Source organism: Puma concolor, chromosome A3, assembly GCF_028749965.1.
Source record: "Puma concolor isolate L17-30 chromosome A3, mPumCon1.1.hap2, whole genome shotgun sequence".
Classification (NCBI taxonomy): Eukaryota; Metazoa; Chordata; class Mammalia; order Carnivora; family Felidae; genus Puma; species Puma concolor.
The window spans coordinates 141,123,443-141,140,856 of NC_141669.1; the positions used below are offsets into that span (position 1 = coordinate 141,123,443).

Here is a 17,414-nt window from a genome sequence, read left to right on the forward strand (position 1 = left end):
CCGCCTCTGGGTGCCCACTGTTCAGAGTCCACCCTGGTTGGCCACAGTTCTGTGCTTCTGCCCCTGTAGACAGAGGGCAAAGACCTCAGGGCCCCACCCTTGGGTTACAAGAAGCAAAGGTCTTCATTCTTCACCAGCTCCCTAGGTCACGCGTTAGAGTCACATTTTTTTTTAAGGTTTATTTATTTTTTGAGAGAGAGACAGAGCACGTGCAAACGAGCAGGGGAGAGGCAGAGAGAGAGAGAGGGAGAGACAGAATCCCAAGCAGGCTCCACACTCACCATGGAGCCGGACGCAGGGCTTGATCTGACAACAGAGGGACACCACGACCTGAGCTGAAATCAAGAGTCAGAAGGTTAACCGACTGAGTCACCCAGGCACCTGGTCTCACGATTACTTGGCCTGAAATTTAGCGAATGTGGGGCCCACAACGCTATAGACGTCAGTTCTCTGGCTTCTACCCTCTCCCTAGAACTGTGCCCTGTCCAGCAAACCACTCAGCATCTGCATCACTGAGGAAGGGGCAGACATCTGGAGGGGATGCGAGCTCTGCCCCTCCCCAGCCCTCTCACGGCCAGCGCCATCCCTCCGACTTGAGTACCGTGTGGCCACTCCCAGGGACCTCCAGCAGCAAAGGTGACCACTGAACTGCTCACGCTGTGTCCCCTGATCTGTTGTTCTCAACGCATGATTTGTATCAACTCACATCGTCCTGAGAGCAGCCCTCTGAGGCAGACAATGTTACCATCTTCGTTTCACAGATGGGAAGACCGAGGCGCACAGCGGTTAGCGACTGGTCTCAAGGGCAGAGCCCGGGATTCACAAGCCGGTAGCTGACTCCTGAGGCAGGAGCCTTGCCCAAGCGGCCTCTCCAAGTCCCCCGGCACCTTCTGAACCGCGGCCCCGGCTTCTTCCAAATCCTGCATCCGGCTACTGCTCCCTCCCACCTCCGGGCGCCCCGCACCAGGGCTCAGGGGCCAGAATCCAGGCCAGAGAGCGCAGGGGGTCCGCGCAGGCTTGGGGGTGGGGTGGGGTCGGGGGGTCTCCCGCCGGGTCCGGCTGTCCCCGGACGGCCGAAGGTGGAAGAGGAGCGTTCGAAGCGGATGGAGATAGGGGACGGACCCCAAGGTGCCTTTGTGGGTCCCACGTATCTGGACCCCGGGCAGCTCCCGGGCGGAGGGCTGGGGTGGGACTCCCTCGGGGTCGCGCAGGGGCCGGGACTCACGTTCTGGCCTCGCGCTACCGCAGCGCCCTCCGCCGGCTAGCCGCCTCGCGCGGGGGCTCGTGGGATTGCGAGTCCTCCGGACCCGTCGTCCTTCGGCGACGGCCCGCGTCAGGACTACACTCCCCAGGAAGCCATGCAGAGCCGCATGGTTTCTGGGAGTTGTGGTTCAGCGCGTGGCGAGCGCGCGCGAGGCGGGCGGCCGCGAGAACTACATGTCCCAGGACGCAGCGCGGCGGCCGCGGGGGCCGGGGGTTTGAACGGAGGGTCTCCCGCCCGCGGCTGGGCTGCGTCGGCTGCGACGGGTGCGGGAGGCGGCGACGGCCGGGGCAGGGGGTCTAGGCCCGGAGGCTGAGGCTGGCGCGGCGGGCGCTGGGGGCCCTGCCCCCGTGTCGATGATGGGCAAAGAAGAGGAGATTGCGCGGATCGCCCGGAGGCTGGACAAGATGGTGACCAAGAAGAGTGCGGTGAGGGGCGCGGGCCGCCAGGACCCCGGGACCCCCGCCCCGCCGACCCCTGCCGAGCCTGCCGAGCCCCCTTCAGGGTCGGGGAGACCACCCGAGGGGCAGGACGAGACCCCGCCCCAGCAGAGACTCCCGGGACGCGGGGAGAGACCCCCGTCGGTGGCCGAGACCCCTGCCCTGGGCCAGCCCTGCCCTTCACTCCCGCACCCACGGCAGAGGCCGCAGTCGGGCCTGGACCTTGTCCCTGGAGCCGCCCTCTCTGGACTCAGACCCCAGCTACCAGGCTGAGATCCCGCAGACCTGAGACCCGTCTCCTTACTTGCCCCCTAACTCCGGACTCCCCCACCCCACCCCTACCAGGGCAGGCCAGCGGAAGCATTCCTCGGTCCCGCCCCTCAGGCCTTGCGGAGTCCCCAGCCCGTTCAGACCTTTCTTATTGGCTGCCCCGCCCCCCCCCCCGCCCCCCGCCCCCCGCCCCCCTTCCTCCTTCTCAGCCTGGGCATCCTCACAGTTTCCCTCTCGCTCTCAGGACTCTCCGCAGACAGCTACCCCCCCCCCCCATCCCGACTCAGAGCCCTCTGCCCCACCCTAGGTCTCCCACATCCTTTCTCAGTGTGCAAGAGTTTGGAGTGTGAGATTGGACCCCCTTTTCTCCTGGAGCTACAGCGCTTAACTCTGTTGGGCCTGGGGTTGTGGCCCTCATACCCCTTCACAAGCGGGCCAGAGGCCTTTCCTGGTGGAGAGGCCCCCCTTTTCCTCTGTATCTGTCCCTGCCCTACAAGAACCAGATTTCCCTAATAAATTCTTTCCCTTCCTTAGCCAGGACTCAGCCAGCAGCAACTGGGGAGTGGGTAGATATGTAGAGACCCCTGCTTAAGACCCTTGGGAGGTCTGGTGAGCCTGGCCTGGGAGTGCTTTGGTGCTAGAGCCCCCCGCCCCCGCCAGCTGTGCTCACTATGCTGCCTGGCCTCTGTTGTCCTGTGGTCAGTGAGCCTTTGTAGGAGGCTGTGTCATGATCCCTAAGAGGAAGCAGGTAGATGGGGTTCCAACTGCAGCCCCTCTTCAGCTTTGGGATTTTGACAACCTGTGTACCCTCACATGGAAGCATTCTTAGTGGGTGGCACCTGCCTTTAGGATGTTGGGAGGGGTCCTGGCTGGCTTCCCGAGAGGCTGAATAAACACAACCTGCCCTCCCCTGCAGACTAAGAATAGGGAGGTGGTGGAGGAGGCTCAGTCACGGGCCTGAGATGCCTGCACAGCCGCCCCAGGGCTGTCCGCCTGCACTGGTGCTTCGGGTGGTTTTTGGGATTAAGCAGGCTCGTCCTGGGTCCCCGGTGACCAGGTTCTGGACAGGGGTCTACACTGGGGCCAGAGGGGTGGCTGGCTCCCACTCATTCATTCATCCAGCAAGCAGCACCCCCTCCACACACATTGTCTTCATACCCCTGGGAGGCCGTGGGCAGCACAGAGCAAGGGTGTGGGAACAATCTTTAGCTGTTTCCAGAGATGACCAGAGAAAGAAGCTGCTTCCTCTCTTGAAGGAGACAGCACCCCCCAGGTGGGGACAGAGATGGGTTATGGAACCCATGGAGGGCTGGTTGGGGCCAGGTAGAGCTGGGAGGAGGGTGTATCCAGGTTGGAAGCACAGCCACAGCTTGAATAGAAGCTCCAGGGGAGATTGAGGAGGGGGCGTCGACCACCCTCTAGACTGGGAAGGCAGTCTAAGGGGTTTGGGGGTGCTGTGGCATGGGCAGGGAGAGCCAGCGGCGGTTCTAGTCCCTGTGAGGCTTCTTGGGGATTTGGGAGCCATGATGGGAATTGTGTTTATGCCTCTGGTCTGGAGCCCACGAGAAACTGACCTTACACAGCCCAAGGCTCTGTCTCAGGGAAAATGATCAGTGAGCAGCACTGTGTCCTTGGCTCTGACAACCATCTTCCTTCCCTGAGGAGATCACCTCAGGGCTGGACTCTGCACAGGCTGAGGGGCAGAGCCTGCTGGGGGTGACAGGGAGGGGGCTGCAGAACAGAGGTGCCACCCAGATTGTGGGCGGGTAGGGGAGCCGGGGGCGGCTGGGAGTGGGGCCAGCCCTTCCCACGGCCTGTGCTGCAGGACATGGGGCTCTCACAGTCTTGGGTGGCTGGTCAGGCTACTTCTGTCCCCTTCATGTCAAGGGAGAGACCCATACATTAAAACACACCGGTGTGTTAAAGAGTGAAGCATCTGTGGAAGAGAGCAGAGCAGGGGAGGAGGATGGGGGTGTTGCATGGGTTGTGATTTCAATTTTAAGTAGAAGAGGTCTTGCCAAGAAGGTGTCATCTGAACAAACTTTTGAAGGTGGGAGAGTACAAACCTGTAGATATTTGGGAGGTATTTCTATGGCAGTGGGGGCAGCAGGTGCAAAGGTCCTGGGGCAAGCAACTTGGCACACTTGAACATTAAGCTGAGCCTCGAGTGGAGAGAATGGCCCATTTGGGCATGGCATTGGCATGGGAGAGAGCTTTGAAGAAACAAAGCTGTGGGGTGGGAGGGGGCAAGGTGGGAAAGGTGGCTGGCCTGAGGGTTCAGGCAAGGCCTGGAGGGATTGATGAAGGGCGAGGCCACAGGACTTGAACCTGGACATGGTGTAGGTGTGGGGGTAGAGCGTGTGGCCTCAGCAGGGGACACTGACCTTGCTTGGGTCGCCCCCTCTGAGCAGGTAGGGGGGCCACCTCAGGGTATGCTGCCAATCCACCTGTCCTGAGACCGGACAGGACAGTGAGTACCCCTGGGGCCCCACACCTGCAGCTGGGTGTGGCACTGCTGCCGGAGAGGGGCTGAGGTCCTTGACGGTGTTTCCCATAGCCATGGTTTGGTCAGTGACCCAGAATGCTGGGATTGAGTGTACAAAGACGCTTTCCTTCTCGTCCTGACCCTCCCTGGGCACCTGACCACAGGTGGATCTCCAGTTGTCACTGTTTGTGCCCCCCCTACCCTTGTGTGTAGGAGGAGGTGGGATCATCCCACCAAGACCTTGAAGTCATTTATGAAGGTCCCCCTTCTCCTTCCAGGAGGGAGCCATGGACCTGCTGCGGGAGCTGAAGGCCATGCCCGTCACGCTGCACCTGCTGCAGGTAGGGCCCTGCGTGCCTCCTGCCCGGGACAGCTCCTGGGCACCTGGCAGGGCTTCCTGGCCCATGCCCTGGGCCTTGGTTGGCACAGGTGTCTGTCCCAGAAGAGACCGTCCCTGCCTTTGTTGCTGAGGAAGACAAAGGGGAATCCAAAGATAACCCACCCTGTTCCTTGCCGAGGTTCCTGGGTTCCACAGGGGACAGTAACCCTCGGAAAGGCCATCCACCTCACAAGCTGGTCCCCACCCCCTGCCCTGTGGGAGCCTAGGAGGGTCTGCGAGAAGGGTCTGACTGCTGCCCCTCAGCCCAGGCTGCTTGCCTTGCAGTCTACGCGCGTCGGCATGTCCGTCAACGCCCTGCGGAAGCAGAGTTCTGATGAGGGGGTCATCGCACTGGCCAAGTCGCTCATCAAGTCCTGGAAGAAGCTCCTGGGTGCGGGTCCAGCAGCAGGCTGAGAGCTGGGGCAAGGGGAACCCTGAGAAGCGCTGGTCAGCACTGTGTAGGGTGCTGGCAGTGCTGTCCCTGAGCCAGGGCCACCTGGGAGCGGGGGTGTGACAGAACAGGTCCAGGAAGGCTTGGGGCTTGGGGGGAGAGGTGTTCCATGTAGAGCAAGGAGAAAAGAAAGTTCGAGATAGGAGCAGGACTGCATTGAGGGTGGCTGGGGGGCCCTGCAGGGACCTGGCACAGGCAGGTGGTCACACTGAGAGGTGTCAGGGCAGCTAGAGGGCAGGGAGCTGGAGGAGATGTGGGGGGAGAGGAAGAGGGGAGAAGGTTTAGGGGGCAAGGGAGAGAGGAGAGGGGGCACAGCCACTCAGCACAGGGTGACTGGGGGTTGCAGAGATGCCGACTTTGGGACCCTGAGGCCCCCCCCTCCACCCCCCACCTTCCCAGCCTCTCCTGGGCTCTATCCAAACCCTTGTGAAATAGAGCTTTGTGTCCTGGGTCTCTTCTACTCCCGCGTGGCCATTAGCCCACGTGTTGGACAAGTGTGTTTCTCCTGGTGGTGTGGGGGCTGCTCCTTATCCCGTGGGCCGGTCCCCAGCACAGGCTAGGGTTTCAGGAACCTTGTGGGGGCGTGCTCAGTGGATGGCAGTTCTCTGTGACCCCCAAGGCCCAGTTGAGGAATGACCATGCCTCATCGTGCTTCATCTGTGGGGGCTGTCACTTGGGGGGCTCCATACTCAAGGGTCACTTTGGGCAGATGGCAGTCCTCCCTGCTTGGATGGGCAGTGGGGTAGACCCCAGAGAAACCTTACAGGTGGCCTGTTTGAGGAGGGGGGTAGGAAAGAGGGGGTGGGGGCTGTCTTGGGACCTTCTGAGCGGGGAGAACAGAGGGCCCCAGTTGTGGAAGGCTCAGCAGCTAGGGGCCCCGGTGGGGTTCGGGTTGGTGGCCTAGGGCCGGTGGTCTGGCTAAGGCTATGTCTTCGTGGTGATCCGCTCCCTTCCCTGGCCTGGGACTCCCCTCTGGCTCTGCCTCTCCCTAGCCAGCCTCCCCCTTTCCTGGCACCTGCAGATGCTTCAGACGCCAAAGCCAGGGAGCAGAGGAGGGGCGGACCTCTGCCCGCATCGTCCTCGAAGGAGTCCCCTGAGGCCCAGGATCCCAGGTAGCGTGCATCTGGAAGGCAGGTGCACACCCTCCTGCCCCCGGGTGCCCCGTGCTCGGCAGATGAAGGTGCTGGTTTCCCTGTGCCCTGGGTCCGCTGAGGCCATACGAAGGCATCAGCCCTTTCGGTTCCTTGGAAGGGAAGGGACTTTCCCCAGGGAGCCTGGCCTGGTCGGCCTCTTGCTGCACACTTCTCTTCCAAAGCTCCTCTGGAACTTTCTAGCCCCAAGCATCTGAGAGGTGAGGCTGTGTCCACCTGGCTGCATGGAGCTCCTACGTGTCCTGAACAGGCCTGTGGCGGGGGGGGGGGGGGGGGGGCAGCTGTGCCACCCCTCCGCCCCAGCTGCACATCCACGTCCTGGGTCTGGTTCTCACTGGCCCGCTCTGGCCAGTCCCCCTCAGCCTGGTGTCACTTTGCTTCTGGACTCTTTTTCCCTTGGGTGCCCCAGCCTGCAGCATGATGGGAGTTCTGGGGGCACTGAGGTCTCGCTGCTGCCACCCCAGAGAGGGCAGTCATGGAGACTGGGGGTCCTCTGGGGGTGGGCTGTGGCCAATAGGCTGCTTTGCGTTTGACCCCACTGGGCAGAAGGGGCGGGGGGCCAGGAAGGGCTGAGCTCTGGATTTATAGCGTGGTTGCAGGACCGTGGGTTCGTCTGCTCCCCCTGCACGTGTTGTTATTCCTCCAGGAGGCCCCTGCTCCCACTGACTTAACCTGGGGGCCACAGGGTCACAAGATGCAGGGCTGTGAGGAGAGAGGGCTTGGTGGATGCAACCTGGTCGTCAGGTAGCTTGTAGGGAGTGCCCAGCGCCTCGAGGGGCATCTGCGCTGGGCACGGCCATCCGTGGTCTCGGGCAGCCACCAACACCATCTGCCTCTCCCTGAAATGGCAGCTGGTCTTGAGCAGCGTGGCCCTGCGTCCGGCCTCCTGGAGGGTGGAGGCCGTTACAGGTGATGCGGCCCCAATCGTGCCCTCGTCGGGAGAGTACACCCCACCCGGTTGGCTTTACCGCCTCTGACCAACTAGGCAGAGGGCATGGGGGCATGGGGGGGCTGGACTGCAGGCGGGCAGGACCGTGGGCTGCTGTCAAGGTAGAGCGACCAGGATGGGGGGGATTGTGGCCGTATTGCTGGCTTTCCTGGTGGGACCGGTGTGTCATGGGGGTATACGTGGCCCGAGCGGGCCTGTCTTTCTCCAGCCGCAAGAGGCCAGAACTGCCCAGGATGCCATCGGCCCCGAGGATCACCACGTTTCCCCCGGTGCCGGTCACCTGTGATGCCGTGCGCAACAAGTGCCGTGAGCTGTTGACCGCCGCCCTGCAGACAGACCGTGAGTGCCCTGGCGGGCGCTGCACAGCCTGCCTGGGGGTCCTGACTCCTAATACGCACCCAGACTTCCGGGGTGGCCCGGACTCTGACTGCCCACAGCGGCCTGAGTTTAGAGGGTCCTGGGGGACAGCCCTCTCCCCTAGCCGTTGAAGCTGACCCCGGGTGGTGGGGGGGCAGGTGGTCTCTGGGGTCACCAGAGCACCCGGATCCTGGGCGTCAGGTGCGGGGCAGGCTGGAGGTGGTGGAGCCAGAGGGGCGGCTAGTCGGGGCTGCTTCTTGCAGATGATCATATGGCCGTCGGTGCAGACTGCGAGGGCCTGTCGGCCCAGATTGAGGAATATATCCTTTGCGCAGGGGTTTGGGATCTGGGGCTTTCTGGTCGAGCTGTGAGGCCAGCCAGGCCCTGCTTCCCCTGGGGGCCACCACCCCAGTGCCCTCACCGGGTGGTCGGTCAGTTGGGTGGGCTCACCCCTCTTGACCAGGAGGGCCCTCCCCAGACCTGCTGAGGGATGGATTCTGCCTGCTGGTGGGGCGGGGGTCACTGGGGCTTTGAACCTGCAGCTGGGCCTTAGCCACGGGGTTGGGGGGGGGGGAGTGGGTCTGGTGGCGGCCCCGCCCGGCAGCCCTTCCCCTCACTGCCGGGTGTGGGTGGGTACTGAGTTGCTGGGCTCCCCTTCCCCTCCCAGCCCCTACCCCGACAGGGCCCCCACGAGGAGGCCCTCACTGGCCTCCTTCGGCTGGCCCAAGGGGGTGGGTGGAAGGCAGAAGCACTGGCCTCTGGATAGGTCCTTAAACACCTGCACGTATCTTCCGGGACGTGGGGAACACGGACATGAAGTATAAAAACCGTGTGCGGAGCCGCATCTCCAACCTCAAGGACGCTAAGAACCCTGACCTGCGGCGGAACGTGTTGTGTGGTGCCATAACACCCCAGCAGATCGCTGTAATGACGTCAGAGGTGAGTCCTGCGGGAGGGATGCGGGGGCCACCCCTGTGAGCAGCGGGTAAGTACACGGCTTCTTGCCCAGGAGATGGCCAGCGACGAGCTGAAGGAGATTCGGAAGGCGATGACCAAGGAGGCCATCCGAGAGCACCAGATGGCCCGCACGGGGGGCACGCAGACAGACCTCTTCACCTGTGGGAAGTGCAAGAAGAAGAATTGTACTTACACGCAGGTGAGCTGCCACTAGCCGTCCTCCCGGGGTCCCAGGGACCTGAGGGCAGCAAGAGGGGTGCCCGCACCTGCCCCCAGTTCTGTGGGGCGGGGACTGCACTTGGGTCCGGACACATGCACTGTGAATGTGTACTGACTGGGCCGGGGAGAGGGATAGCCACCTTTGGGACCTCCTCCTTGCCAGCACCCCTGGTCCCCAGTAAGCAGTGTCTCAGGTGGTGGTTTGCTCTGGGCACTAAAGTTGGGGGGGGGGGGCTGGCCTCATCCAGCACGGAGGGGCCGCGAGGAACGTTGCACTGGCAAGGGAGTGGGTGTGGTAGGCTGCCTGGCGGTGGCCACAGGACTGTGCTCAGGCCCGTGGAGGTGGACACTGATGTGGACCTCGGGACATGTCAGGGGTCCCTGGTAACGGGAGAAGGGTTGGGGTGGCTGGAGGGTTGGAGTTACTGGCGCAGCCTCAGCACAGGTCAGCCACAGGGGCCTGGGGGCTGCGATACCGCCCCTACCCGAGGGCATGGGTAGCCTCCCCAAGTTGTCACTTGATGGAAGACTTGCTTCTTGGGGCCTCTTGCTATGAGTGACTGATCCCTGGGCCTGGGGTGGGGGGGGGGGGCTCTCACAGGTGCAGACCCGCAGCTCTGATGAGCCTATGACCACCTTTGTCGTCTGTAATGAGTGTGGAAACCGCTGGAAGGTAGGTGGGTGAGCCTTCTCTGGACGCGGGTGTCTCCAGCCTGTGTGGGATCTGTGTGATGTGAAATGGGGGACAGCTACGCCCAGCCAGCCTCCCGGGACTTGAGAGAAGGTGGGTGGAGACCCCAGCCCTGACTCTCGCCCTGCGGGCGTCACGGGGGCTGCGTGGTTGATGCCTCTCCCGTCTGCTGCAGTTCTGCTGAGCCCTCGTTGACATGTCTGAAGCCTTGGGCCGTGCCCAGTGTTGGCCACGGCCTTCCCTGCGTCCTCTGTCGACAGACATAGCTTCTGGAGACCTGCCCTGTGCCTACCTGAACTTCCTCAGAGGGCTGTGCACCCTGCCCCCCACCCTGCCTGCAGTGCACCTTTCTTCCTCTTTCCCCCAAATTATTAAATGTTTCTTTTTGCCATGGTGTTGTTCCTGGCCCTTGGTTCTGGTGGGCCACGCACGGTCTTGGGCTGTGACCTGGGCCGCCCTTGCCCCCCCACCACTGGGGACAGCCCTCCTCCCTGGGATCAGGTGACACTTAGGTTTGGCCCTAGTGGAACAGAGGTGGAGGAAAGAGCCCGCTGGCCTTCGGAGGGGCCTGGTGATCCCAGGAGGGACCCAGATTCCTGCCTGTGTGTGCCCATGGAGGAGGGACAGGTGCAGGGGCGCACAGCATAAGCATGTGCAGGTGGGAGGGGGCCTTAGGACACAGAGGATCCAGGGTCTCATGAGCCTCCCCAGCCACTGTAGCTCAGGGCCCAGGGCTCGTGGGCAGGAGGCTACGTCTGGGTCTCCAAGCCATCCATGATCGTCTGCTCCAATCCGATGGAGCGGATTGGGTGGACTCTGGGCCAGAGTCTCAGTTTCCTGGATCTGCTGCAGGTTTGAAATGTTCTGCCTCCCAGAAATGTAGGGAACAGGTTGGCAAGCACATGCCTTGCCCAACCCTAGCTTTGGTGAGACACTGCGGGGGTCGCCCTTGCCAGGGGGCATGGCACCCTCCCAAGGGCAAGGCTGAGCACAGCTGCCCACCGGGGCCAGGTGTCCTTGGAGCCCGCTGCTCCCTGCTCTAGGTTTGGGACAATTCATTCTCTAATCTCCCACCCCCAAATGTGGAAAGAAAGGAGAGACTTTTGCTTTAAAAATATCTTCAATAAAAGATCCTATTTTGGATGGAGAAGGAATGGAGATAAATACGAAAACATCTTTTTCATTTTTTTGATAAAATACAGTAAGGACATGTTTCCAGGTTTAAAATTAATGAAAATATAAAAAAGAAACTGGCTCCTGTTGCCTTGAGCCTAGTTCTGAGGTTCTGGGTCTGATCCGGGCGCAGACAGCTTGCATTAGAGGGTCTGTCTCCTCCTGTCACAACTAGACACACAGAGGCTCTACTGCCCACCAAAGGCATTTCTCAAGGTCCCTGGCTGCTTGGGGAGGAGGCCTAAGTGAGGCCGGTGGGTCCACCAGACCCCGTGGGAGGTCTCCCTCTCCCCACGCAGGAGCCCAGTGGGGAGCTTTTTGGGGAGAGACTGCCTGGTGTCAAGAGGCCCTCACTCCGCCCCTCAGCAGGACCTCCAGGTCCCAGGTCCCCGGGGTAGAGAGGGGCTCCTGTCTGGGACTGCCCTCAGGGGTGCTGGGCCCCGCTGGTGTGCGGGACATCCGCGGACGCACACTGGCGCCGGTAACCGAGTCTGTGCCCGCCAGAGGGGTCCCACGTCTGTGCCGCTGTGGTGGGCAGCCTAGGCCTCGTTGGAGGACTGGGAGCTTCCCTGGAACAGCAGGGCACGGTAGGTGGGGGAGCTGAGGAAGCGCGGATAGGAGTCCCGGTGCATGAGGGTGTAGATCTGCAGCTGCGCATCGTCGAATGTGTGCGCCGAAGGCTCCTGCATCTTCTTGTTAATGCCTTCCCGCACTCGGGAGTCCAGGCTCACCTGTGGGACAGGATGCCACCGTCAGGGGGCTCAGGAGGCGCCCCCCCACCCCCGCCCGCAGCCCTGGTCCACAAGGCGGTGCACCTCCTTGGGGGACAGGATGGACACGTAGTCCTCATAGATGAGCCTGGCTTTCTCATCCACCACGTGCTGGTTGGCCTCGGCCTTGAGCTCCTCGCAGGCCAGCCAGAAGAGCATGTTCTCCTCGCTGTACTCGGTGCGCAGGAACTCCCGGAACACGCTTCGGCCCGCCGGGCTGTGCATCAGCTTGTCGAACGACTGCGCCCAGCTCCGCACCTCCTCCGGGCTTGGCGTGGCGCTGTGGGCATTCCCCGCCAGGCCAGGTCAGGCGCGCGCCCCCGCCCCCCGGACACGCGCGCGCGCACGGCTGGCCACACCTACCACGCCTCGCAGCTGGGGAGGGGCTGCAGCTTGTTCTCCCGGGAGGCCCGCCACGCTCGCCGCCGCTCTTCGTTCCTAACCGCAGAGGGAAAGGTGGCGCTGGCCTCCTTGGCACACGTGGTCTTGGCGCGCGCGCGCGCGCGCGCGCGCGCACACACACACACACACACACACACACACACACACAGATGTGTTCCACATGAACGTGTGGCCTGGGGGCTCTCGGCCCGGGTGTAAACCCCCTGCAGGTAGGCAGCCCTGGCGTCTGCTCCCTTCACACCCTCCAGGGAAGGAGTGTCTGCACCGGCTGCCCTTCGCCCCTCCCTCCGGTCTCTCCCCTGGGGCCAAGGCAGTTTCACCGGTGCTGGGGAGACCTTTACCGTCTTGGAGCCTTTGGGACTTCACAGATTCCTGGTGTGCCCCTCCCTTCCTGGCCCGACCTCAGCCCCGACTCCTTTCTCCCAGAGGCCCCGGCTGATGCAGTAGGAAAGCCCCAGCCTGCGAGTGTGACTGCAGATTCTCCCCAGGGAGCCTTCTTCCCTCCCTTGGCTCCTCACTGCGTCAGTGCTGGCTCCCCTATCCATGCCTCCAGCCAGATCTCTGTAGGGCCAGTGAAATGTCTAACGGACATCTCAAACCCAAACATCCAGACAGACCTGCCCTCTTCCCTTCCCCTGCCTGCTAGACCCCAAACTCTCCCTTGACCCCCGCAGCCCAATTCTCAGTGCGTCCTAATTCTTCATGGCCTCCCACCTCTGCCCTCAGGCCGCCCTTCTCCCGCCTCGGGCTGGAATCGCTCACTGGTCAGCAGATCCCCCTTTGCGTCCACGGCGCTGGCCACTCAACATCCACGAGCTGGAAGCCTGAATAGGACCAGGCCTCTGCAAGGTGTGAAAACTCCCAAGAGCTTCTCCACACTAGAGAAGCCCGTTAGCACGGGGAGGCCCCACAGCTGCCCTCTGGCATGGCCGCTCTGGAAGCCTGTCCCTGTCATCCCTGGGCCGGGTCTCTGCCCAGTGTCCCCCCGCCTAACAGTCTGTAGGACCTGCTTCTGTCTTGTCCTTCTGTAAGTGCCCAGGGCCAGCTTAGGCTGGATCACAGCGGCCTCAATAAGCATGTGCTGAGTAAGCGGACAAATGAGTGCACACACATGTGGGTCGGCCAGGTGCTTGCACATGGACACACCCTCAGGCACACACCAGGCACGGAAGTCACACGTACAGGGGGGTCGGGGCATCGGCGACGGGTCACCAGGGCCCAACAACCCCTGTAGAGAGCTGTGGGCAGCAGAGGCATCCTGCATTCAGGTGACCCCTCAGAACCCATCCGAGGGTCCAGCGGCAGGACCCCGGGCCTTATGTCTGCTCAGCCCACCTTCCTTGCTCAGTCCCCTCCTGTATTACCCCCCCCTGCCTCCCCGCCCCCATCCCCACGTACCAGGAACAGCCGCAACAGCAACACCAGCACAAGCAGCAGGGGTTGCGGCTGGGGGCAGCCGGGGGGGCCGCGTCATGACTGGACATCGAGGGGGGCTGGTCTGCCTCCTCTGGCCCTATGTGCTGGTGAGATGGGGGCTTCCTCAGCTCCAGGCCAGAACCCAGGGCCCCGCACACACCTCTTCCCTGACTCCCCTCAGTGGTCGCCCTCCCGGCCTCCCAGGTGTTCAAGGGTCTCCCCCGCCCCCGATCCCACAAAGGGGGGCAGAGACAGGGGTGTAGGTGGTGCACCTGCTTCTCAGTCTCATGCGGGGTGGGCATGGGTGGGTGGTGGAGGCCGCCCCGGCTCCGTGGTGCTGGCTCCGGGACCCTCTCACCACAGCCTGAGAGTCTGAGAAGAGAGGTGGAGGTTCTCCCTGAGAACCTGAGACCACAGTCTCCACTGTCCCCTAGAAGGGGTCCTGAGAGTCTCTCCCTCCTTCCAGGAGCCCTGGGGGGAGCAGCTGCCCGCTTTAGACCACTCTGTTCAGGCTCCTACCTCTGCCCCCAGCCTACACCAGGGCTGTGAGCAGGGGCAGGGGCAGTGGGGGGGGGCCCCAGACGAGATCTCCACAGAAGGTTCCGGGACACCCCCATTTGCTCTGTCCCTGGGAAGCCGGAAGTCTGGGTTCCTCTTTCTTGGTTTCCGGCTCCTGGCCCCTCCCAAGGGGCTGGGGGCCCCCAGGAGTCTGGGGCTGTCAGGTTAACGCATAAGGGTAGCGCTCAGACATTCAGACCCCCTTCCTCAGCTCCCTCTGTTCTGGGTTTTCTGCAGGAGGATTGCTCCCCACTAGGAGTCCAGATTTGCCAGGTGGCCCCGGGGCGGGGGGGGGGGGGGGTTCCAACATGTCTGCAGCTGACTAGGCCTCCAGCGTGAAGGATCTGACTGGGGCAGGATTTTCTGAGGGTGTGGGAATGCAGCGGGGCATGGGTGAGGAGGGCCTGGGGGCCTGTGGCTCCTTGGTCCTGGGCGCTGCCCCTGGCACCCCAACCCTAGCTGGCACCTTACCACACCCAGGGTCTCCCGGCTTCCCTTCCCCCTCCCCTGCGAGGCTGCCGAGGCCAACCGGGCCTGGTGTGCCGGTGGGGGAGGGGAGCGGGGGGGGGGGGACAGCAATGGGCTGGGCTGTCAGAGATGCGGTCCCTGGAGGGGGTGAGGGCCAGCCTCCATCTCAGCGTCCACACCCGTGTTTCATGGGGGAGGTGCGCAGGGGGCACTGGGCACCAAAGCCTCAAGTCAGGGTTAGGAGTCTGATCCCCCCACCCCCACCCCAGGGGAGGCCAACTATAGATCCCAGCATCCATGCCAGGGTGGCCCATCAGTGCCCTCGGGGAGCAGTCTTAAATGCCTTTCCACCACCGCATTTGCCTGTGTCCTTCTTGGCCTAGGTGAGGACCCCCGGGGCCTGGGGTGCTCCCCTGCACAGCTGACAAGGGCCCTCCTGAGCCGTCCAGTCCCACCCCCACACCCCCATCTTGGTGGCCAGGAGCCTCGTGACTTGCTTTCACTTTATTTTCTCATTTAACTACCATCCTCCCTGCTGCCCCCCTCCCTCAGCTTGTGGTCTTTTTATCCTTGTGTGGCCCATCTCGGGGTCTCCCAGGGTAGGGGGAGGCGGACGCTCTAGGGTAGGCATCACAGCAGAATCAGGTCAGGCAGCTCTGGGAGCAGAGATGCTAGGACTGCATGTGAGCGGCGATCTGAGGCGGCAGTGCCCGAGGTAGGCACTACTTAGGGCCCCCTTTCCTCCTGGGTGCGGGGATGCCGAGGCCCCGCCCTGACCCAGAACTAGGGTAAAGTCTAGGGTCCCACAGACTCCCAGCGAGCAGATGGGGAAGCAGCAGCCCCACAGCGTGCCTTTCCCTCAGGGGTCAAGCTTCTAGGGAAGGGAAGGGAAGAAGGGAAGGGAAGGGAAGGGAAGGGAAGGGAAGGGGTGTGGCAACTTCTGAGGTCTGGTAGCCAGGCAGAAAACTGCTCTTCCTCCTCTGCGCCCCCACCCACCGTGAGTGGGGGCAGGGCTCTGTCCCCACTCCACTCCCTAGCATCCGAAGGCTTGGCTCTGAATTGGAGGAGGGGCCCTGTCCGAGGCTGCAGGCCCACGTGCTAGGGGCTCTGAGGCTGGAGGCTGACTTTGGGGTCAATGTCTTCTCTCCTAGCTGCAGGCCTGGGCCTGGCTCCCTGCACCTTCCTGAGGCTGACTGGGGCCACCTGTTTCCGTTCCCCCCCCCCCCACTCCGCTCCCCCCGAGGTCACATAAGGCCTGAACTAGGGTCCCTGCCCCTCCCTCATCCTGGCATTTTGCTGGCATTTCCCAGCCCCTTAGGCTCTGGCCCCCAAGTCTGGGATGGGAGGGGCTGGACAGGCAGCAAGCCTGGCCTCTGGGGACAGAGAGGCTCCCTTGGGAGCAGCTGCTACTCTGCTCCACAGAAGGAAAAAGAACGTCCCTGAACCCGCCCAGTCCAAAAAAAGAATAAGAAAATGTGACAATCCCAGAAAAAAATGCCATAACCTTTGGGAGGAGGGTGGACAAAGGGGCTCCATTCCCTGCTTCTGATGGTACTCAGTACCTTTCCTAGGCTACCCACGTTCAGCTGGCGGGGGAGCCCCTGCCTGGCTCCTCCAAGGCTGGCCAGGTCTTCCTAAGCCTGATGACCCTTGCCCCCACTGCAGAGGTGGGGGCGACCCATTTCTCTCTCTCTTCCTCTCTCTGCTGGCAAGGTCTGGCCTGGTAGAGCTTGTCTCCTTCAGGGGCCCCTTCCTCCAGCCTCTGACGCCCCCACCCCTACCTCAAGGAACTCGCCATGGCGCCCCACTCACCATCGACCCAAAGGCGAGGTGGGGGCGGGAGAGGCCAGGTTCCCTCTGGGCCCCACCCTGGCTGCCGAAGGGGCGTGCACTGCAGCAGCCGGGACTCAAGTCAGACGGCAGGAGGTACTCCTGCGGCGTTCTGGAGGGAGGCCGGCGCCGGGAGCCCCAGATCAGCTGGGGCCGGGGGGCGCAGTGCCTCCCCTGCGCCTCGCAGGGTGAGTGGCTGCCAGATCCAAGGGGGCAGGGGTGGGGACGGACAGGGTGTCCCGCCTCGGCCCCTCCCCAACAGGCTGGGCGGGGGGCGGGAGACGCGGAAACCTGGGTTCTTCCGGCCCCCCCCCCCCCCTTTGAGCAATCACTTCCCCAGGCTTTGAGCTGCAGAAAAAGGGGAACCGGTTTGCAGCGCCCCCTCCCCCACGCGCGGGGAACTGGCTCCCGTCCCGCCGCGGCCCAGGGTCCACGTGGACCCCGCGGCTGGAGTCCGTGGGGGTGCGGATCGGGGTGCCGGGTCCTGAGGCTCCCGCCCGGGACGGCCCCCGGGCCCCAGGTCGGGAGGGGCAGGGCCGCCGTCCTCGGCGCCGCGCGCGCGCACTCACCGGCCGCGCTCCCGAGCCGCTCGCGCCGCCGCCGCCGGCCCGCGCGCCCCGAGGTCCGGCCCGATAGTCGGGGAGGGGGCGCAGGGTGCAGTGCGCAGGCGCCTCGGCTGCACTTCCCCAAAGCGCGGGGCCGGGACTTCCTCGCGCGGGGAGGCGCCCGGCCCGCCCTGCCAGGCGCGCCCCGCCCCGCGCTCGGCTGGCCTTGCTCCCCACCCGCCCCCTCCCCACGTCCCGTTAGATTTGGCGGGGCACCCAGGTGCCCACCGTCGCTTAGGGTGGCCCGTGGAGACGAGGTGCTAATGACGGGGCCTCTGGACGCAGGGCGGCCTGAAATGGCACTGCAGTAGATGGGGGTGTGGTCGTGTCCTCCACTCTGTTCAGGGGGGCCGGTCCAGCTTTGCCATTCTTGTGGGTGCCCCTGAGACTCTGGTCCAGTGCCTGGGCACAAGAGCCCTTAAGACCCTGCGGTCCTATATGCTCCTTGCCAGGCTGGAAAGGACTGTATAGTGGTTCCTCCAGGCCCAGGCCTAGCCTCCCTGCGACTATGTGCTGTCGCCTGTAAAGTGGGGTTAAGAGCTCACTGGCACAGGGTTCTAGGGGGCTTCCCAAGAAAGGGGG

At 63.4% G+C, this 17,414-nt stretch overlaps 2 protein-coding genes across 7 annotated transcripts; one reads left to right on the forward strand and one right to left on the reverse strand.

The window, feature by feature from the left end:
- Positions 1–1,453: 1,453 nt before the first annotated feature.
- TCEA2 (transcription elongation factor A2) lies at positions 1,454–10,001 on the forward strand. Its single transcript, XM_086702775.1, has 10 exons — positions 1,454–1,689; positions 4,735–4,797; positions 5,121–5,226; positions 6,308–6,398; positions 7,595–7,725; positions 8,007–8,063; positions 8,528–8,682; positions 8,753–8,899; positions 9,521–9,592; positions 9,786–10,001. Exons 1-10 carry the CDS (start codon positions 1,618–1,620, stop codon positions 9,792–9,794), a joined length of 903 nt encoding a protein of 300 aa, XP_086558901.1. The 5' UTR covers positions 1,454–1,617; the 3' UTR covers positions 9,795–10,001.
- Positions 10,002–10,711: 710 nt separating this feature from the next.
- On the reverse strand, positions 10,712–16,927 carry RGS19 (regulator of G protein signaling 19). 6 transcript variants are annotated; one of them, XM_086702780.1, is made up of 7 exons: positions 16,797–16,920; positions 16,210–16,339; positions 13,644–13,743; positions 13,354–13,475; positions 11,917–11,991; positions 11,599–11,833; positions 10,712–11,514 (listed from the first exon to the last, which is right to left on the reverse strand). In XM_086702780.1, the coding sequence occupies exons 3-7, from the start codon at positions 13,671–13,673 to the stop codon at positions 11,323–11,325; spliced, it is 654 nt and encodes a 217-aa protein (XP_086558906.1). In that variant the 5' UTR covers positions 13,674–13,743; positions 16,210–16,339; positions 16,797–16,920; the 3' UTR covers positions 10,712–11,322. The 6 variants fall into 6 exon arrangements, with proteins under 6 accessions (XP_086558906.1, XP_086558911.1, XP_086558905.1 ...); XM_086702785.1 differs by lacking the exon at positions 16,210–16,339 and having other exon boundaries at positions 16,797–16,927; XM_086702779.1 differs by lacking the exon at positions 16,797–16,920 and having other exon boundaries at positions 16,210–16,531.
- Positions 16,928–17,414: the final 487 nt, after the last annotated feature.